Source organism: Vipera berus (genome assembly GCF_964194415.1).
Source record: "Vipera berus genome assembly, chromosome: 6".
NCBI lineage: Eukaryota > Metazoa > Chordata > Lepidosauria > Squamata > Viperidae > Vipera > Vipera berus.
In genome coordinates this window covers 85005673-85028297 of record NC_138208.1, presented here as the reverse complement: position 1 = coordinate 85028297, position 22625 = coordinate 85005673, and the positions used below count along the sequence as shown (strand labels likewise).

The following is a 22625-nucleotide window of genomic DNA, read 5'->3' as shown; positions in this document are numbered from 1 at the left end:
AGAAAGAAAGGAAGGAAGAAAGGAAGGAAGGAAGGAAGGAAAGAAAGAAAGAAAGAAAGAAAGAAAGAAAGAAAGAAAGAAAGAAAGAAAGAAAGAAAGAAAGAAAGAAGAAAGAAAAAAGAAAGGAAAGAAAGAAAGAAAGAAAGAAAGAAAGAAAGAGAAAGAAAGAAAAGGAAAAGAAAGAAAGAAAGAGGAAGGAGGGAGGGAGGGAGGGAGGGAGGGAGGGAGGGGAAGGAAAAGAAGAAGGAAGGAAGGAAGGAAGGAAGGAAGGAAGGAAGGAAGGAAGGAAGGAAGGAAGGAAGGAAGGATATATCTAGACACAAAGGGCTAGCAGATGGGGGAATCTCATAATAGGCTTATCTCAACAATGAGGTCTTGTTCCATCAGGCATACATTCCAGGAAAAAGTGATTCTAAAACTTCCAAAAGACTCCACCTTAATGACCTTGCTAATAAAGGAGACATCATGCATGTCCTAATTCAGTTCTCAAGGTTTTGTATGTGGAATCCTGACTTGGCATCAACGTGCATTAAAGAAATACCGTTTGGAAATTCCTCTCTCGATCGGGTTCTGAAGGTGTTGCATAGTATAACTGTTGAACGTGGAGTGGAGAGACTCAAATTCAGGACCTTGCTGGCAATGACCCTTGGTGGCTGACCTTAGACCAGTTGCATTCTCTCAGCTTAATAATCTTAATTTCTCAAATGTGATGTGAGTTTCTCATACACACCAGTATGTAGATACTGTAGTTCTCGAGTTACAATCACAAGTGAACCCAAACATTTCCGTCGCTAAGTCAAATTTGCCCCACTTTGCAATTTCTCTTGCCACAGTTGTTAAGTGAATCACTGCATTTGTTAAGTTAGGAACGTGGTTGTTTAAGTGGATCTGGATTTCCCCCCTTGACTTCGCTCGTCGGAACGTCACGAAAGGTGATTCACTCATGACCCCCGGGACTCTGCGACCGTCATAAATACGAACCAAGGATCTGACTTTCGATTATGTGACCAGGGGGAATGCTGCCACGGTCACGTGACTTTTTTCAGTGCTGTTGTAACTTTGAGCGGTCACGAAATGAACTGTTCTAACTCGAGGACTAGCTGTGATTGTGGATTCCTGCACTGGGCAAAGGTTTCGTCTCTGCTTTTCAGCTCTGTGAAACTATGTGGATAAAAAGGGGGTGGGGGGTGGGGGTGTACCTCATTTGTGCTGTGTTAAGCTGTCAAGGAAAAGAGGGGCTTGAGGCATAATAATTGTTAGCTTTTCAAGGTAGTCCAGATGAGAAACACACCCGCAAAGACTAACTGTATTCTTTATTGTTAAAAGTTACATTAAGAGAATCTTGCAGAACTAAAAGCATTTCTCTCCCCCTCCCCCCTTTTATTCTCTGGAAAACTAAGGAGGTCTTCTACGGACTGAGATATCCTTTTCATTCCACTGGCTAACACTTTTTCTTCTGTCTCCCAAGGTCATTTCCACACCCCATTACAATAACAGATAAAATAAAAGCGCTGAGTTGCTTCATGTTGCTAAGCTTGTTTCTGTTCGCAAAGCCACGGTTCGTCACTCCGTTCCTTCTCTAGTCCAAATAGCCCCACCAAATAATTGCAAGGTAGATAAAGTTTGAAGCTCTCCTTCCAGCCAGCTCTCGTTTTAACTAACCAACCGTCGCTGTCGGGTTTTTTTATGTGTGTTTTTTTTTAATGGAATCACTGCCAATTGATCTCCCTGATTGCATTTATTGTATGTATGTTTTGCCGGGTCATTAATTTGATTTCCAAGCCACTTTGTGGCCTTTCAGGAATGGGAAAAGAAATAGAAGAAATGTGTAACTAGGCTACTCTTGCAAAGAGCTTAATGCTGACGTCTCTTCGTTCCCCTGCTGCAAGGAACTATTTTCACTTTCGTGTAAAAATAAAGGAAAAGTACACTTAAGTGAATCTGGCAAATGGTTGAAGGCAGGCACTAAGCTGAAAGGCAGTGTTCTGTACCAGCCTGCTACCGGCCCTGCAGAAAAGGCAGGGACAACCCCTTTACAAACGGCAAGAGGCTGGAATTAAGCCTGCCAAATTTATTAACATAAAACAGAGCAAAACAAGACACCAACCATGAAACAGGAGCTATGAAACAGGAACTATTCAAGCGGTTGCCTTCAGCAAACCAGCCCTCCCACGCATTCCCCTTATATAGAGTTCAGGGTGTGGCTTCTCTCTGCCTCCTTCCGAGGAGCCCCATTGCCTTCCTCTGCTTACTCCTGATTGACTGCCTCCTGCGTCGGGCGTCCTTGAACAGGGCCAGCTGTGGGTCATCTTCATCCACGCTGTCAGGCTGACACAGCTGGGTCTCCACCGTGACCAGGTGGGAGGGGCCTGGCTGAGGGCTCTCATCAGCAAGATCTTCAACCCCCTCAGCAAGCTCTTCAACACCCCCCTCCTCCTCTGAATCATCCGACCCAAATGCCGAACCCACAGGCTGACCCTGAATCACAACAGGCAGATATAAGTACAGACTGGGTGAGATCCGGCTCAAAAACAGTAAGGGTGAGAGGGACCTTGGAGTCCTAGTGGACGATCACTTGACTATGAGCCAGCCGTGTGCAGCAGCAGCCAAAAAAGCTAACACAATCCTGGGTTGCATAAACAGAGGCATAGAATCAAGATCACGCAAAGTATTAGTACCGCTTTACAAAGCCCTAGTAAGGCCACACCTGGAATACTGCAACCAATTTTGGTCACCATAACTACAAAAAAGATGTTGAGACCTTGGAAAAAGTTCATAGAAGAGCAACTAAGGTGATCAAAGGCCTGGAGACTAAAACATATGAAGAACGGCTGCAGGGCTTGGGTTTGGCTAGTCTAAAGTAAAGAAGAAACAGAAGTGACATGATAGCAGTCTTCCAGTATTTGAGGTGCTGCCGTAGAGAAGAAGGGATCAAACTATCCTCCAAAGCACCAGAGGGAACGACAAGAAACAATGGTTGGAAACGGATCAAAGAGAGACGCAACCTGGAATTAAGGAGAAACTTCCTAACAGTGAGGACAATTAACCAGTGAAACATATTGCCTTCAGAAATTGTGGGTGCTCCATCGCTGGAGGTTTTTAAGAAGAGACTGGACAGTTACTTGTCTGAGATGATAGGTTCTCCTTCTTGAGCGGGGGGCTGGACTAGAAGACCTCCAAGGTCCCTTCCAGCTCTGTTATTCTAGTCTAGTCTAGTCTAGTCTAGTCTAGTCTAGAATAATAATAATAATAATAATAATAATAATAATAATAATAATAATAATAATAATAATAATAATAATAATAATAATAATAATATAATGTTGGAAGGGACCTTGGAGATCATCTAGTCCAGGGGTCAGCAACCTGAAACAGTGAAAGAGCCACTTGGAACCGGTTCCCTCTCAAAAGGAAAAACTGGGAGCTGCAAAAAATGTGTGCGCATGTGTGTACATGTGCACACGCGCAGAACAGGGTTTGACTGAAGAGTGGAGCCAAGGCGAGATACGCACCTACCCTGCATATTTGAATTGATTGGTAGAACTTTTTTAGTCCCACTTTTTTTTTTTTGGACTGCACATGGCAGAGGACTGGGAGCCGCAGTAGACGGCGGAAAGAGCCGCATGCGGCTCCAGAGCCGCGGGTTGCAGACCTGTGATCTAGCCCAACCCCCTGCTCAGACAGGAAACCCTATACCATTTCAGACAAACCTATACCTATTCTATTCTATTCCATTCCATTCCATTCCATTCTATAATAATAACAATAATAATAACAATAATAATAGTAATAATAATAAAGTTGGAAGGGACCTTGGAGGTAATCTAGTCCAACCCCCTGCTCACACAGGAAACCCTATACCATTTCAGACAAACCAATACCTGTTCTGTTCTGTTCTATTCTATTCTATTCCTGCAGCATTCCAAGTAAGGAATCAAAACTGGTAGGGCAGAACCAGCAGTTCTCAGAGTACGGATGCTCATTATGAGGACGAAGATTCGTTCTCTGAGCTTGTGGGTTGGTTTTTGGACATTTCGTTACCAGGCTAGGTAATATCTTCAGCAGTTTTAAGGGATGTCGGTGTCGGTGTTCTTCTGTTTATAAGGGCTTCAGGTGTGGGTGTGTGAAGTGAGGGTCTTGTGATGGGGAGGTTGCGTCAGTCAGGGTCCTTGGCAAGTGAACTGCTGGTGGGAGGGGGGCTTCTGTGGGATGGTTGGGGTCAGTGCTGTTTCTGGTTGGCTGTGTGGTTGATTTGGATTCTGTGCAGTTTGTAAGCTGATTGTAGATTGATGTGTCTGTTGATAGAATTGCTTGTGGAGAGCCAGGCTTTGATGAACTCACAAGCCTGGGTGGTAGCGCGGCCGATGATTTTTGTGTTTGATCCAATCGAACTGGTGCTGTTTGGTGTCGGCGTGGGTAGAGATTAAGGATTTGGGATCTTGGCATTTTGACTGCCAGTCGGTGATCGTGGATCCTGGTTTTTTAATTGACGTGACGTTTGTCCCACGTAGAATTGCTTGCAATGGTTACCCTTGATTTTTCTACAGGACATTGTTTCTTTCAACCTTCTGTATCTTGTCTTTGGTTCTGGATAATTCCTGGCGGAGGGTGGCTGTGGGTTTGTGGGTCACTATTTCCATTCCTAGGGGTTGGAGAATTCTGGCTGTCATTTCCGACACCCCTTTTCTGCATGGAAGGGTTAGTTTTCGCATGGTGGTGGGCTGTGTGGCATGTTGTGGTTTGGGTGCTGTGTGTCGGAATATGAATATGTCGAGCAGGTGTTTCTCTTCTGCTTTTTTTAGTGTTGTGAACGTGAATCAGGTGACTCCCAAAAGCAAGGGGGGAAAAACAGGCAGTAGTTCTTGGGTTAGACCAGGAGTGGAGAAACATGGCCCCTTCATGACTTGTGGACTTCAACTCCCAGAATTCCTGAGCCAGCCAGATCTGTATCTGTCTAGCACAGAGGTGGGGAAACATGGCCCCTTCGTGACTCGTGGACTTCAACTCCCAGAATTCCTGAGCCAGCCAGATCTGTATCTGTCTAGCACAGAGGTGGGGAAACATGGCCCCTTCCTGACTTGTGGACTTCAACTCCCAGAATTCCTCAGCCAGCCAGATCTGTATCTGTCTAGCACAGAGGTGGGGAAACATAGCCCCTTCCTGACTTGTGGACTTCAACTCCCAGAATTCCTGAGCCAGCCAGATCTGTATCTGTCTAGTACAGAGGTGGGGAAACATGGCCCCTTCGTGACTTGTGGACTTCAACTCCCAGAATTCCTCAGCCAGCCATGCTGGCTCAGGAATTCTGGGAGTTGAAGTCCACAAGTCATGAAGCAGTCATGTTTCCCCACTCTGGGTTAGACCTATAATTGAAGAGTTTAGACTTATAAATCAGTTGTATCTGATCCTCGGCCACTGTATGGATTGCCCCCCCTCCATGCCCCTCTGTCTCGCACCGCCTCTTTCAGATCCACCATGGCTATCCCGATGTCATCCTTTACAAGGTAGTCCTCGATTTACGACCACAGTTGAGCCCCAAATTTCTGTTGCTAAGTGAAACAGTTGTTAAGTGAGTATTGCCCCATTTTATGACCTTCCTTGCCACAGTTGTTAAGTGAATCACTGCAGGTGTTAAATTAGCAACACAGGTTGCTAAGTGAATCTGGCTTCGCCCATTGACTTTGCTCATCAGAGGGTCACAAAAGGGGATCACATGACCCCAGCACACTGCAACCATCATAAATGTGAGGCAATTGCCAAATGTCTGAATTTTAATCACGTGACCCTGGGGAGGCTGCAACGGTCCTCAGTGTGAAAAACGGCCATAAGTCACTTTTTTCAGTGGCGTTTTAACTTCAAATGTCCATGAAAGCGAACTGTTGTAAATCGAAAATGGGGCAACGCTCACTTAACAATTTCCTCAGTTAACAATATAAATTTTGAGCTCAACTGTGGTCGCAAGTTGATGAATATATATATATATATATATATATATATATATATATATATATATATATATATACATACACACACACATATATATATATATGTGTGTGTCTGTGTCTGTGTCTGTGTCTGTGTGTGTGTCTGTGTGTCTGTGTGTGTCTGTGTGTGTTTATAAATATAAACACATAAACATTAGAAAGACTTATAAATTGGCATGGGTCCGGATTATTTATGGGAGCACCTTCTGCCGGCGTCAACCTCCCATCGTCCTGTGTGCTCCCACAGAGGGGGACTCCTCAGGGTGCTGTCGGTCAGGGAGTGCTGACCGGCGGCCCCCAGGGGGAGAGCATTCTCTGTGGGCGCTCCTGCCCTATGGAACCAACTCCCTGTTGAGCTCCGGATGGCTCCCAACCTTCGCTCCTTTCGCCGCGACCTGAAAACTTGGTTATTTGAGCTTGCTCACCTGGACTGAGGGATTGGGATTTTAAATTTTTTAATTTTTAAACTTTTAGAATGTGTTTTACTTATTAGGGCTAATTTAATTTAAAATTTATTTTAACTTTGTATAGTGTATATTGTATATTGTGTTTTAATTTATTATTTATTTTATTTATTTATTTTTATTTATTCGGTTTATATACCGCCCTATTCCCAAGGACTCAGGGCGGTTTACAAGGCAAAATTTAAAAACAATCCAATATAAAATTAAAATTAAATTAAATTAAGTCTAGCCGCAAAAATTAAATCACAATTTAAAAACATTAAACCCCTCAGTCCAGACCAGATAGCTCAAAGAGCCAGGTCTTCAGGTCCCGGCGAAATGAACGAAGGTCATTTCGAAGGTCGGGGGCAGTCCTGTAATTGCCCTGTACACCGCCCCGAGTCCTTCGGGAGAAGGGCGGTATATAAATCCAATAAATAATAATAATAATAATAATAATAATAATAATAATAATAATAATAATAATAATAATAATAATAAATTGGTCTTGCTTTTTAACACACTGCAATGGGCAAATCTGGGTATATGTGCCTTCATTGTTTACTGCAATCAAATCTCAGATCTTGCTTAATCTGGCCTAGGAGCCTTCTGTTGAGCAAGCCAAACTTTGAATAAGGCGCTAAGTGTCTGGAGTGGCCAGATTAACAGCCAAACCTGACATGAAACTGGATGCTGCCTCTTTTCCCAGGTTACATAGTTGTTGTCTGATGTTGGTCCTGAGCTCTGCAATATTCCAGGTAGATATCAAATTAACAGCAGCAGCAACAACTGTTTGTTATTTGGAGACGAAATGGAGAAAGCAAGCTTTGAAAAATCTACAGGTAGAGACGGCATTTGTTCGTGGATGGACTCTTTGCTGGGAAAGAGATAAATATATATGTTTGAAGGGACTGGTAGCAGCTGCAACACATTCCTTTTCGGACAGATTAGGAGGATAAATTCAGACACTTTAGCACTAGATGGCTGTGGTAAAATTGTAGCTATGCAGTCCTAGGTTTATTTGCTGAGAAATGGGGCGCAGCGATCTTAAAAGACATTTTCTCGGGAATCTACTTCATTTCTCGGATTGGCATCCAGGGGAAAAGTGCCTAGGATGGGGTTGAAAAAAAATACTAACCACCGTTTAAGACTTAAAACACTTACATCATAATGTTTTAAGACTTCCAGCTTCACGCTAAGCACAGAGGAGGAGGAGGAGGAGGAGGAGGAGGAGGAGGAGGAGGAGGAGGAGGAGGAGGAAGCGAAGGAGGAGAAAGAGAAAGTGTAAAAGGAGAAGGAGAAGATTATTGGGGAAACTTAAGGAATAAGGGATGGGGCTTGAACGCAAGAGAACGTTGAAATGCCCAACTGCACATGTTTGTAATGGGACAATATTGTGTGACTCTAGAAAAAAACCCAATAAAGGGTGTGTTTCTTACAAACATTAGAAATATGTTTCTGTTCTTTAAAAGTATTTCTTCTGCAAAAACAAATGCTAACTGCTCATATTTCAGGTGCAAAAAAGGAGTTGGAGTTTCACTTTTTTAACAACACGCACCAGAGTGTTTTGCCTATTTCTGATTTTCTAGTTGAAGACTCTCAGTGTGCTGGACCTGGAATTGTTGGGAATTGTAGTTCCAACACATTTGGAAGCCATCGGGTTGAGGGACGCTGGCATTGTGCCATGTCCTTCCAACAATAATGTGAAATTTGCTTCTGGGTGTGATTTAAAGGGCTGGCAATGGCGTCGAAAATCCCAGATGGGCTGGAGACCAAAATGTCTAAAAGGGCTTCGTAAATCTATCATTTCTGGAAGAACAGCTTGAAATGTTCCCCTCTGATTTCTCATCCTATCGAAAGCCAACCTAGTATCTTAGTTAAAACAGGCCTTTTCAGTAGTTATGCTGTGAAATGAAAATTTCTTTCCCTCAAACTCCTAGATCAAGGGTCTCCAACCTTGGCAACTTTACAGCTTGTGGACTTCAACTCCCAGAATTCCCCAGCCAGCATGGCTGAAATTAAAAAGCAGGAGTGTCCCTGTAATTTTACTGGTTTTAAACATAACCCAATGAGATTTTCAGGTACATTACTGCAGGACTATTAAACCTGAGCTGCAGAAATCAAAATGCCCACTAGATGGCAGCAGATATTCTATCTCTGCCCCTAGTGGTGGTCTGGATTTTTGCAGCTCGATGTTAGTCCTACTCTGGAGAAATGCCCAGTTAATTTTCAAGGAGAGAGATGTGGGGGTCCTTTTTTAGCTTGCAGATATTTTGATTGATGGTGAAACCTAAAATTACTGTCAATCTTTTTTCTATCTATCTCCCTTTCCAGCCCACCCAGTATTTTCTAGTGCAATGGAACAATAAACTTACCACCTAAGCTGCAAATATCTGGATAACTGAGTGTTCTTTGGTGCTCTCTGAGCTTGATTGTTTTTTTGCAGATGTTTCATTACCCAAATTAGGTGACACCATCCTTACTAGCACTGATGATGTTACCCAGTTTGGTAATGAAACGACTGCAAGAAAACAGCCAAGCTCAGAGAGCACCAAAGACTCCACATTTCAACCTTGAGCTGCAAATATTCTCCTTTATGGGGATCTGAATCACTACCTAGTCAAGAAGAGTTTTCCATTATTTTTGCAGTCCGGAACTGATAGTCTGAACATCAGCCTTTCAAGGTAGGTCAACCTGGAACCAAAGCTATGAAAACTGATAATTACTTTTATTGTAAGATTAAAGTCACAAAATTTTCCAAATCCTGAATGTTTCTCCCTCCCTTTACCTTTGTGAGAACTACAGGTGGTCAAATCTAAGACGCTTTCTCCGATTACAGCTCTAGCCTAAACCCGGATTTCTCTTATCTGACCATTGTCTGGTTTATAATTTTTCCTCCTGTTCCTCAAGGTTATTCCTATTTCCCATTACACCAATCTATTGAAAATAACATTTTTTTTTAAAATAAAAAAATGCTTCCTTTCTACCCTCTTCAGAGACACCAACCAAATTTAATTGGCGTTGCCTTGTAGGCATCCCTGCCTTGAACTCACGGAAAGACAATATTAGCTGCAAAACAGACTGACGCAATTCAAAAGAAAGAACAGAGCTGAATTTCTTAAAAGATCCCCAGTGAAACATTACACTTTGGAGAAGCAATTTGGTGTAGTGGTCAAGGCACCAAGTAGGAGACCAGCCCTCAAGCAACGGCAAATTACTTCCAAAATTTTGCCAATAAAAACGAACAGACCAGACTAGGCAGTTTTTAGGAGTCAACACTGAGCAATGTGGTGGACTAGAGGAGGTTGTGAGTTCGATCCTAGGTAGTGGCAGATATTTCTCCCTCTGGGTGCAAAGAGAAAATATCTGCTGTGAGCTCCACATAGGCGTCAGGAAGGGCATCCGGTCAGTAAACGCTCAGCTCCATTCAGTCACCCCCAACTCTACCCCAATGCAAGGGATTACAGGGTCTCCAAAAGAAAAGAGACTGACTTGAAAGCCCACACATAGACACAAAAAATACTTTGGATTCTATAAAGTCCAGAGTAATTTTTGGACATCCATTCCCATCAGCCCTTTCCAGTTGTCAGGGGATTGTGCAGACTGTGGTTGTCTTGAGTGTCTGTCTTCTTGCTTCAGAAGGAGAATTTTGTAGGATTTTGGAATAGCGTCTGGAGGCGATTAGCAAATGGTTTTTGGAGAAAGGTTAATATCCCTTAGGGGGATTCAGCAGCAGTTTCATCGCGGCTTGATGCAGATGGATCCCTTGTCATATAATCAGGGCGGTTAAGTCTGGCCCATCACCTGTTCAGGCCAAAGGAGTGTCACAGTTGGTCAGCAGCATCAAACTCTTCCTGCTGACCATAGAGTTACGCCTTAAAATTCTTCCCACCGATCCATGGATCTCAGCCACAAAGGACTGCACGCAAATAGCATGTTGTCTGCACGCCCCTCATGATCATTCCTAATATGTGTTAACTGATGTGCTTGATGAGACAAGCCCACCACACTCGTTACAAGGGATTAATAAGCAGGAAACATGGTAGTTACAAGCTCTTACGCCCGGCACAGAAATATGTATGAGGTCATCTCCAGAGTAAAAGATTCAGAAATAGGACACCATTGGGATTCTTGAACTAGCCCGGGATGAGCATTGTATGTATGTGTGAGAGAGTGTGGACCTTTAGTAAGGATAATTTCCTTGACTTCTGTTGCGAGGGGAGACATTAAAGGACCACAGTAGGTAGATAAAGTTGGAAGATTTTAAGAGGGAATGTTGGAACCAGCATTTAGACATGTTTTTTTTCCCCCACAGCCAGCTTGGATGAATGAGGCGGTGTTGGCTTGGTATTAATGGTGATTATTCTTGGAACACTGGTCTGCACAAAATGCCATCTGTGGTTATGTTGGGAAATCAATAATGGGTTAGGGCAGAGAAGAAGAACATTTAGCCCTCCTCTTTGTTCCTGAAGTATAGTTCCCAGCAGCCTGGTTGATGGCTTTTAATAACAGAATAACAGAGTTGGGACCTTGGAGGTCTTCTAGTCCAGCCCCCTGCTCAAGCAGGAGGCCCTATACTATTTCAGACAAGTGGTTGTCTAATCTCTTCTTAAAAACCTCCAGTGTTGGAGCACCCACAACTTCTGGAGGCAAGTCATTCTATTTATTAGTTGTTCTCACTGTCAGGAAGTTTCTCCTTAGTTCCAGGTTGCTTCTCTCTTTGGTTAGTTTCCATCCGTTGCTTCTCGTCCTGCCCTCAGGTGCTTTGGAGAATAGCTTGACTCCCTCTTCTTTGAGGCAGCCCCTGAGATACTGGAACACTGCTATCATGTCCCCCCTGGTCCTTCTCTTCATTAAACTAGAAATACCCAATTCCAGCAACCATTCCTTATATGTTTTAGCCTCCAGTCCCCCAGTCATCTTTGTTGCTCTTCACTGGACTCTTTCTAGAGTCTCAACATCTTTTTTACACCGTGGTGACCAAAACTGGATGCCGTATTCCAGGTGTGGCCTTACCAAGGCATTATAAAAGTTTTAATTCTGCAACATGTGGAGATCACCTGTTCCCTCCCTTTCTGCACCAGGAAAAGACCTCTCTCGACTGACATGCTCTAATATAATATAGCTGTTCTCCAGTACAGGTAGTCCTCGACTTACAGCCATTCATTTAGTGACCATTTGAAGTAGCAACACCTAAAAAAGGTGATGTGTTCATTTTTCACGCTGATAATCGTTGCAGCATCCCTATAGTTACATGACCAAGATTAGAATGCTTGGCAACTGGCATGTATCTACGACGGTTGCAGCGTCCTGGGGGTCATGTGATCCCTTTTTGGTGACCTTCAGACAAGCAAAGTCAGTGGGGAACTCACTTCACAACTGTGCTATGAACAACTGCAGTGATTGATTTAACAAGTGTGGCAAGAAAAGTCAATAAATGGGGCAAAAACGCACTTAACAATCAATCGCCTTGCTTAGCAGCAGAAATTTTGGTTAAATTGTGCCTGTAAGCCAAGGACTACCTATAGGCTAAAACCTTCCTGAAACCTGGAATGCATGATGTCTATTTAGTCTTCCCTGGCATGAATGAAGGAACCAGCCTCCCTCTGTTCCTTGATGCTCCCCTTTTCTTTCATCCATTCTGTTTTCCTTTCTTGAAAACTCTGCACACCTATGCAAAAGAAAGAAAGAAAGAAAGAGAAATCTCAGACAGCTGAGCTATATTTATTTTATCTCGGAAGATTTGTTGTTGTTTTTCTTCAAAAGGGCCCATCCTCCAATGTTACATTTTGAATGCGGTTGGTAGGTAGTTTGAACTGGCAATTAGGTCAGGATATTCAGGAAGTGTGAAGGTTGTGGGTAATTGAATTCTGATCTGCAAATGCAGGATCTGTCAATCCGGATGGAATTCTTTTGGGTGAAGTATGTTTTGCCCCCTGTATTTTGATTGTCCAGCCTGAAGTCTTGGCCATGCTGATTCTAGTTCCTTATGTCAGGGCTTTTCAACCTTTCCACCCATTGTACCACTTTTAGGATATGGCAGCGTCCGAGTACCACCAGTCGCCTAGCAAGGTGTCCAAAACTTGATGACCCAAAAAAAAGGGTGGGGGGGAAAGTGATGAAGTACAGGTAGTCCTCGAGTTACAACAGTTCGCTCAGTGACTGTTCGAAATTACAATGGCACTGAAAAAAGTGCCCCCCAAGCCACAGCCGAGCAAGACACCTGCCTGCACGCCTGGCGGCACTCTTCCTCCTGTCCGAAGTTTTCATTGTTGTGAGCATTTCTGTTGAGGATTGGCAGCGGGGGTGGGGTCAGGGGGTGTTTGGTTTTTATTTCCCCCCCCCCCTCTGCTGGGTGGTTGCAGCAGGTTTTGGTCCGTTCACATTACCCTGGGACACTGTGACCATCATAAATATGAATCAGTTGCCAAGCATCTGAATGTAAATTGCAAGACCCTGGAGATGCTGCAACATTCCAGCTGATCGGCGCTTCTTCTGGGCTCCGCAGAAGTGCCATGATCAGCTCCGAGCTCCAGCTGGAGCCTGGTGCTGATCCTGGCGCTTCCGCTGAGCCCTGACAGCCCTGCAGTTTCATCCGTCTCTCGCTCAGGCTTGTGCTGTGCTGCCACCGGTTCAGTTCATTTCCCTCCCCCGCTACCACTTTTCTAGGATGGCCACATACCACCTGGCAGGTGCCAATGTACCACAGGTTGTACCCGTACCACTGGTTGAAAAGCCCTGCCTTATGTGAAAATTTCCAGGTTTGGGGCAAGTAGTTCTCAGCAGCTTATTCCTCTGACTGTGATCCATCCAGGCTTCCCACATGACTGAATTATGCTGGTTTGCTAGAACACCATGTGCCGCTAAAAGAAAATTTCACCTTGAGCAGGGGGTTGGACTAGGAAGACCCCCAAGGTCCCATCCAACTCTGTTCTTCTGTTATTAATATCTCTCTTACAGATCCCCCTCCTTGATGGCTATGTTGCTAGAGGAAACCTCATGCAAAATAAAGAACATTTGTATCTCCTTGTTCAACCACGAATACATTTTCTGCGTCCTGTATATTTGGTCTTGTTTTATTATATTGCCTTGTGATGGAGGGTCCTAGCCTAATGAAGCAAAGTTCACTTGCTCACACACAGGCAAGGATTTAGGGGTCCTCGGAAGCCTTGTTCTGTTATCGTCGAATAGGATCTTTCGTAGTTTAAGTGCTAAGATCTGAAACAAGACTTGGTTCCAGTTACTATACCTATGGACTGCTGGGCTAAAGTTAAACCCATTTCTGCTTCTAGGTTCAAGCCTGTAAAAATATGTAGCGGACAACCTGAGCCTAACACTTTGTTATTTGGATATTAGCCATTAGAGCCCACTTTGGTCTATCTAATGGTTAAAAGCACCTAGCTAGAAAACAGGAGATGGGAGTTCTAGTTTTGGGTTAGGCACAAAGTCAGCTGAGGGACTCTCTTAAGTCCTCAGAAGAAGAAAGCAAGGGCAAACCACTTCACAAAATTATATCAAGAAAACTGCATGGAATTGTCCAGGCAGTTGTCCGGAGTCAGGTAAAGGTAAAGGTTCCCCCGCACATGCGTGCTAGTTGTTTCCGACTCTAGGGGCCGGTGCTCATCTCCGTTTCAAAGCCGAAGAGCCAGCGCTTGTCCGAGGACGTCTCCGTGGTCATGTGGCCGGCATGACTAGACGCCGAAGGCGCATGGAACGCTGTTACTTTCCCACCGTAGTGGTCCCTATTTTTCTACTTGCATTTTTACGTGCTTTCGAACTGCTAGGTTGGCAGAAGCTGGGATGAGTAACAGGCGCTCACTCTGTTACGGGCACTCAGGATTCGACCCGCCAAACTGCCGACCTTCCGATTGACAAGCTCAGCGTCCTAACCCACTGAGCCACCGCGTCACTTTGTCTGGAGTCAAAACTGACTCAAATCCACAATAAATATGACATAGATTAGCCATTAGAACTCACGGATGATAACATGCTTGCTATGGCAATAGTGGAGGATCCAGCACAGTTAAGGCAGTACTGAATTCCTAACTCTCTTGAGAAAGATGTTGGTTTAACCCAGGGGTAGGCAACCTTGGCTCTTTTATGACTGGTGGACTTCAATTCCCAGAATTCCTGAGCCAGCCACGCTGAGGGGAAAGGAAGAGGTTTCCAAGCTGAGCCATGCTGGCTCAGGAATTCTGGGAGTTGAAGTCCACGAGTCATAAAAGAGCCAAGGTTTAACCCAATATCCTCAGCCACCTTTGGAAGTGGTACCCTCGTAAATGTTTCATTTATTTCATTACTCTTGCTCATCCTTTCCCATCTCCTCCCGCAGCTGTTACTCATTTTGTCAAAATCCATATTGCACACTCCGCAAAGCAGCAACTAACCCATTTTGGGGGCTTACATTGTTCCACGGGACCACTGATGGATTGATTGACGAAGCTGTATAAGTAAATAATTTACACAGGTTGGTCACGGAAGCCAATGGAACTATGACATAGGACCTTTTTTTTTTTAATAAGGGAGTGTTTTAAAAGAACAATGCGTAGAACAAAAGTGCATTAGAGAAACTCTTAATACCGTAGTACCAAAGCTCCGTTGTTGCATGAATTTACCGAGTACTTTGGCTAACTTAGCCAAGTATGTCAGATATAAAAATTCTCCAGCTCCATTCGTAGGAGCAAGCGCATATGGTAATGCACAGAGGTAAATTAATTTCTTTTTTCTTCTGTTCTATGAACTGAGGCTAAAATGCTTTTAATTTTAATTGGTTGATTGATTGGAGGTTATATCCATAGTTTTCCGAAGGTTTTGAAGGCACTTCGAGTTTCTTTTGCTCTCACTGCTTTAATCTGATTGGCTATTGCAGGTGCATAATTTGGGATTTTAGCATCCCAGTGACATCAAGTCAAACAAGGGCATTTTGCATTAAAACAAAAGGCTACAGGACTAGATTGAAACAATCGAAATATTCAGCAAGGTTTTTATGGCTGTTTTTTTAAAGAAAAATATAGTGTTACTTTCAGCATACATTTTGAAATGACATAATGTTCCCTGCAACTATATAACCATGTAATCATGCAGAGATAAATTTGCTTGGATGAAGAAACGAAATGTGAATTACAGTTTCATTTAAATTGTTCTGTTCCTCTGTAGCGTTAAAGAACTGTAGTTGTTTTGAAGGTGAGCTTGGCTGGTTTTTAAACCAAGTAAAAAAGAAAAAAAATAATTACCTTAAAAGTTTTCGGCTAATCTGATATTATGCGACTTGCAAAAAGCACTGGAGATTGTGAGCCTTTGTATAGTTATTTTGTTTAGGAGGGGTAAAAAAAAACATTTTTTTTATTTTCCAAAAGCCAGTTTGATGAATTTATGCGAAGGAAGGAGACATCTGCTTAAAATAATAACCTGTCTCATTATTAGAATCTTATTTACCGTATTATAATGACTCACACAGGACTGCTGGTCCTTCAGATTCCTCCGTATACAAGATATGGAATCAGCATTTAAGTCCCTTAGAAGCAGAACCATAATAAATATGTGGGTCTGAAAAGATCTTTAATCACAGACTTTTTTCCCCCCTTCTCCAGTTAGTCCTGACTACGAGTTTTGTCTCCTAAAAGCAGTACTCTTCCCATCCCAAGCAGTAAATACTAAATATTCTGAAATTCCAGGAGGGGGAAAAAATTCTTAACTTTACTAGATTTTTTTTACCCATCTACAGCTTAAATAATGTAGTTTCTGAGTTTATTATCCATATTGAGGGTCCTAAAGAGAGCCTGGCCAAGTTCATTCCCCCACTCCCCAAAATGCCTGTCATCCTTTTGATGCCAATCAACCCCATGGCCACTTTCCCTTCTCTCCATGAAGGCGCTTTTGATTTGCGGCCTGATTTCTAAATTTCTAGGAAGCTCAGTTTTGCAAAGTCTGAGGCAGTCGTGCCGTGAAAGGCACCAGTTTGATTGTGTGTATGTCTGTGAGAGGGAGGGGTGGGGGGGGGGAAGAGAAGGTTTTTTTTTCCAACCTTTTAAAAGTTCTTCCCCTCGGAGGGTTCCTCTTACAGAGTCCAACCCATGAGCCACTGGCTGCTTTGCAATTCTTCCAGAGAGTTAGATGCTCTTCTCCCTTGAAAGCCCAACCTAGAGATCCTTCAAATGTAGGAAGAAGACTTTCTTCTTCTTCTTCTTCTTCTTCTTCTTCTTCTTCTTCTTCTTCTTCTTCTTCTTCTTCTTCTTCTTCTTCTTCTTCTTCTTCTTCTTCTTCTCCTCCTCCTCCTCCTCCATTTATTTTTCTTCTTCTTCTCCTCCTTCTCTTCTTCTTCTTCATCTCCTCCTCCTCCTCCATTTATTTTTCTCCTCCTCCTCCTCCTCTTCTCCTCCTCCTCCATTTATTTATTTTTCTTCTTCGTCGTCTCCTCTCCTCCTCCTCCATTTATTTTTCTTCTTCTTCTTCTCCTCCTCCCCCCACTCCTCCTATTCTTCTTCTTCGTCTCCTCCTCCTCCTCCATTTATTTCTTCTTCTTCTTCTTCTTCTTCTTCTTCTTCTTCTTCTTCTTCTTCTTCTTCTTCTTCTTCTTCTTCTCCTTCTTTGTCTTCTTCTTCTTCTTCTTCTTTGTCTTCTTCTTCTTCTCCTCCTTCTTCTTCTTCCCCTCCTCCTCTTCTTCTTCCCTCCTCCCTCCTCTTCTTCTTCCCTCTCCCTCTCCTTCTCTTCTCCTCCCCCTCCTCTTCTCCTTCATACTTTCTCCTCCTCTTCTTCCTCCTCCTCCTCTTCCTCCTCCCTCCCTCTCCCTCTCTCCTCCTCCTTCCTCCCTTTCTCCTTCTCTCTCGTTCCTCCTCCCCGCCGCCGCCCCCCCCCCCCGCCGGCCCGCCCACGAAGCCAGCCTGCCCTCCCCGTCGGGGGTCGGCAAAGGGTTAAACTCTCCGCCCAGCGGGGTAGTAACTCCGCCTCCCGCGCTCGGCACCTGGCGCCGCGCAGCCAGTTGCTCGGCGGCGGAGTCCGGGGCGGGTTGGCGGAGGCGGAGAGGGGCAGAGAATGTGACAAGTGGCGGCGGCGGCGGCGGCGGCGGCTCCTCTCCTCTCACTCTTGCCTTGGGAGGCCTCCCGCACCTGTCTCGCGGCCGGGAGAGCCCTCCGAGCCGCCCGCCGACCAGCCGGAGCGGCGTGCCGAAGAGGGGGGTGTGCGTGAGAGAGAGAGAGAGAGAGAGAGAGAGAGAGAGAGAGAGAGAGAGAGAGAGAGAGAGTGTGCGTGAGAGAGAGAGAGAGAGTGCGTGAGAGAGAGAGTGAGAGAGTGAGAGAGAGAGAGTGTGTGTGTGTGTGTGTGTGTGTGTGAGTGTGCAGGAAAGCCAGGGGGAGGGAGGGAAGCGTCGCGTTGGAAGCCAACGAGAGAGGGAGGGGGAAGAAAAGAAAGGAAAGAACAAGAAAAAGGCAGAAAGGAGAAAAGGAAGGCAAGGAAGGAGATGACTTCTTCATTCAAGCTGGATTTTCTGCCCGAGATGATGGTCGACAGCCGTTTGCTCGTTTCCGACAGAATGTAAGTGCCACAGTGCGGACTTAATGAACTCTCCCCCCCCCACCCCCCGAGTTGCCTGGTCGTCGGAACGGAGAGCTAGATGGTCTATAATGCCTGGGTCAGGCTTTTTTTTCCCACGGGGAGGGAGGGAGGGAGGTGGAGGGTCTTGTTGGGGAGGTGTGTGTGTGTGTGTGTTGGGACGGGGGGAGGGGGATGTTCTTCTTTCTTTTCTTCTTCTTTTTGAGTGGTGGTCCCAGAAGGTTTTCTTGAGGGCTCCGTAAACAAAAGCATCGCCTTTTCCTTCTTTCTAGCCACCCCCCCACACCCGCTTTCGCTCCTTCCAAGGCTACTAAGCCGAGGTTGCGAGTGGTGGTAGTGGGGGGGGGCGCGGTTTGCAGGAAGGATCGATTCCCCTCCTCGCCCTTGTCCCTTGCGTATTCTCTTTTGTGGTTTCCGACGCGCGTGTGGATGGGTGTGCAAGAGTGTGTAGGTCTCTCTGTGTGTGTGTGTGTTCGCGCGTGCATTCCCCCTTCTTCTTCTTCTCCTTCTCCTCCTCCTCCTTCTTCTTCCTTCTTCTCCTTCTTCTTCTCCTTCTCCTTCTCCTTCTCCTTCTCCTTCTCCTTCTCCTTCTTCTCCTCCTCCTTCTTCTCCTTCTCCTTCTTCTCCTTCTCCTCCTCCTCCTTCTTCTCCTTCTCCTTCTCCTTCTTCTTCTTCTTCCTCATCATCAACTCCACCTTCGCCTGCCTCTTCTCGCTTTCCCCCAAAGCCGCAACGTTTGATCGGTAACGTATCTCTATCTGGAACGCCGCTTCTAAAGATAGCCGTGGATAGATTTATATTTTGGGGGGTGGGGGGGTGGGAGGGAGCGAGAGAAAATAGAGCCGGGAGGAAGAAGTGGGGTTTTTATTCTACTTAAAATGATGGGGAGAAGCGCGTGGAAGGAGGAGGAGGAGGAGGAGGAGAAGACCGGGAAGAATTTCGCAAAAGGCGTGCTCCTGAAAATGCACTCCAAATGCCTCTACAGATAGCATCCCTTCGGCATCAGATTTTTCTTTTATTTGCTTCATGGCTCTCTCTGTGTGTGTGTGTGTGTGTGTGTGTGTGCCGTAATCAGTTCAGAATCAGCACGGGCGGGTGGGGGGGAAGAAACCCAGCGAACTGTAAATTTAGTCGCGGAGATCAACTGCCTGCAGATGCAAAAAAAAAAGACCCGATTTTGTAATAGTGTGGAAGAGAAATTAGATCAGGCGATTTGACCCCCCCCCCCCCCGTTTCTTGATTCTGTGTAGAATCGTTCCTAGAGGTGGGAATGAAAAAGCTGGCGAGATCTATGGAGAAATGCTGCCGGCTGGAATTTGAGGAAGACAAAACAACCCTGGGTTAATTCCTCCCTCGCCCCGCCGCCGCCGCCGCTTTTTTGTTGTTGTTAGTCTTAAAGTTTGATGTATCGGAGGTCAGGTCTTGTTAAGAAAAGTGCTCTTTCTGAGTCTTCTTAAAACAACAACAACAATAAAAAAACCTTGAATTTTAAAACCAAAAAGGAGAGACAGAAATAGAGAAGAGAGAAAGAAGAAAGAAAGGAAGGAAGGAAGGAAGGAAGGAAGGAGGAAGGAAAGAGAAAGAAAAAGAAAGAAAGAAAGAAAGAAGAAGGAAGGAAAGAAAGAGAAGGAAAGAAAGAGAAAGAAAGAAAGAAAGAAAGAAAGAAAGAAAGAAAGAAAGAAAGAAAGAAAGAAAGAAAGAAAGAAAGAAAGAAAGAAAAAAGAAAGAAAGAAAGAAAAAAGAAAGAAAGAAAGAAAGAAAGAAAGGAAAGAAAGAAAGAAAGAAAGAAAGAAAGAAAGAAAGGAGGGAGGGAAGGAAGGAAGGAAGGAAAGAAAGAGAAAAAGAAAGAAAGAAAGAAAGAAAGAGAAAGAAAGAAAAGACAAACCATGGCTTATTATTATTATTATTGCAAAATTGGTGCTTGGGCATATATGTTTAGAGAAAAAATATATATGCTAAACTAAACTTTGTGCATGGTCCTCAAAAAGGACAGTTTTGGGATTTTACAGCTCTTCACATGATCTAGTTTTGGTCACACTGTAAATTCATTCAGAGTTACATCTGATTCTCCCCCCCCCCCCTGCGCCTTACCCCACCCGTGGCCAACATTGGATTTCTCCTAGTTCAAAGAGTCTTGGAGAAGAGCTATTTCTGAAATAGCCATCTGTTTTAGCAGCTGCAGGTTGCCAAGTTGTTAAAAGTGGGGGGAGGGGGGGGAAGAGAATTCTTATTTAATAACAGCGATCCTTTCTTTCAAATGCATTGTGGAAAATACACTTCTATCCTTGATTGGTCCCTTATGTTTGTCAGAGTTAGATAATCCTGCATTAAGATTACTGAGTTTCTTTGTGTTTGTAGAATTGATATTTTATTGGGTCCAGGTTCTCTGTAACGCTGGCTAGGAGTCTTGACAGAGATGAGGGGTGTCATTAACTTTCATCCCTGAATGGAAGATTGAAACTCAAGTAGTAAGTAGAAGGAACGTCAAGACACAAATCCTTGGTTTCTGTAATTCTTGTGTGCAGTCAACTTACACAATCATCTCCTTTCCGGCTCTCAAGTTAGTCATAAAAAAAGATAATGGCTAACAAACCTCTCTGAACCCTAGCCTCTCCATAGTGGTTTGTGGACGGCCACTTAAATTTAGGGAAATGCTTCCTTAATTGACCCAAACCTGGTTTTACCAACCTTCAGTGGCATTTGAGAGGAGTTCTCGAGAAACCACAGGGTTGTTTTTTTCTTCCAAAGCTGTTGTTATGGTTGGTTGCACAGTTAGCCAGATGTTGAGGCTGGGTTTGGCATTTTTGTGATTATTGACTTACGCTACGCCCATTCTATGCCGCTAGCTGAAAATAAGGCAAAGTTATATTTTGCTTAGATAAAGCTTTTCCTCCGCTTCCCTCCACCCGCTTCCCTCCACCCGCCAGTGAAGGAGCACAAACTGTATCCGGAGCCCGTTCTTCTATCTTTTGTTGTTTGGGGGGCTGATCTTATTGTGTGATCTCATCGCAGTGGAGAAATGGAATTTACCGAACAGCTGCAAAGATTGGTACTTGTTTGGAACTGCCATCCAACAAGACTAATTAATGCAGAAATATTGGTATATTTCTAGGAGGGACTGGAGAAGGAACTTTGCATGGCCCCTTGAGTTTAAATTAGAACAGAAGATGTGCTGTGCGGTTTGTGTAGTACTGACCGATTTGGTCAGCCTGCTAGAAGCATTTGAGGGTGGCTAATTCCATCCAGGAAGCCTCTGAAATCAGCCATAAGGATGATTGAAAAACGTGCGCTGCCTGATTACTCATGAAGAATTGTTACCGTCACGTTGTCCTTTTTCGAGAGTCCTTCGCAGATGCCCGCAATAATGTCCAAACTACACACACACACCAGTTATCCCTTCCTTATGGTGTCTGTTGGGTGAGCTGCTTAAAATTTTGAGGTTTTCTTTCTGTGTAAGGGCGCTATCTATATGAATCACCTTGGGGTGAGAATTCATACGAAGGGATAGAAAACGAGATGGGAACAGTATCCAAAGATTATGCCTTAGAGACCCTTAACTTTATTTTATAACCTGGACCCTTAAGTTTATTTTATAAACTGGACCACGGAATTTGATCCTTTGTGACAGGTCAGAAATTTTTTTTCTTGAATAAAATGTAAAAGATAACTAGATACGGACTGAAAAAGGTGGGGATATGCTATGAGCCTTTTGTGCTGGTTTCTCAACTGAGTTATTTTTAAAAAGGATTTTGTTGCTGGGCGGTAATGCCTATGTTTTCGCTGATAGCAGATAAAATTCGGATCGCCTTGAAATCCTATCGGGTTTGAATTCCATGCTGTTTCTTTCCATCCTTTGAAACTTGATTCGCAGCCCAGATTTTGGCAGAATTAAAAGCTAAAGTCGGGTCTTCTCTTTTATCAACTGTGGGTTTATTTCTTGCTGGGTTAATAATGTTCCAGTTGGGGATGCAGTTATGCTGGCTGCATAAACAGTATGAATCCAATAAGGAATCCAATGCTGTTTTCTAATACTTGTTTTTTTGGGCTTCCGGTGCTAATTCTAAAGGCATATGTGGTTTTAGATCCCTTTTTTCCCCCCTTCAGAAGTAGCTACTGCCACAGTCTGGGCAAAATAAGCAGGGCAAGGAAATCTAGGGGTTCTGGTTGTCTGTATAAGAGGGTGAGAGACAGGTATCTTGGTCTATATACCAAACGAATGACCCATTGGGATCCCCATATCAAAATAACTTACCTTATGTCCGGCCAGAACTTGAAAATAACATTCAACGTAGCACAGTATTTAAACAAAATGATCCGGTTAAGATCTGCCTATGTGGGACTGATTGGGGTAGATTGTAAGGGCGACTCCGAAATATAATGTTATCATATTTTATCTATATCTTAAATTTGTATTTTATTACTCTTTCAACTTAAATTGTATTTTCATTCCATTTTAAATTGTATTTTATCAAATTCCATTTTGGATTGCTTTTATCAAGTTTTGGTGATGGTTTGTTGCTGGAACTTTGTACTTTGATATGGCCCAAGGGCTAATCAATAAAGTTGTTGTTGTCTAGGGGTTCTGCGTTGTGCAAGACCAATTGTAGAAAAGGCAATCCTCAAGTGTAGTCATGAAGAAGTGGAATTCTCA

At 44.0% G+C, this 22625-nt stretch overlaps 1 protein-coding gene across 6 annotated transcripts in view; it reads left to right on the top strand.

The window, feature by feature from the left end:
• CELF2 (CUGBP Elav-like family member 2) overlaps window positions 1–22625 on the top strand; it is a 634914-nt gene that overhangs the window by 258608 nt on the left and 353681 nt on the right. Inside the window, exon 1 of one of the 6 annotated variants that reach the window (XM_081330783.1) lies at window positions 17244–17956. The exons of 4 other annotated variants lie outside the window; for them this stretch is intronic. In XM_081330783.1, the coding sequence (XP_081186909.1) occupies window positions 17883–17956 (74 nt within the window). In that variant the 5' untranslated portion in view covers window positions 17244–17882. Of the gene's footprint in view, window positions 1–17243; window positions 17957–22625 lie in introns of those variants that run through there. One more of the 6 variants, XM_081330782.1, reaches the window with a different exon arrangement.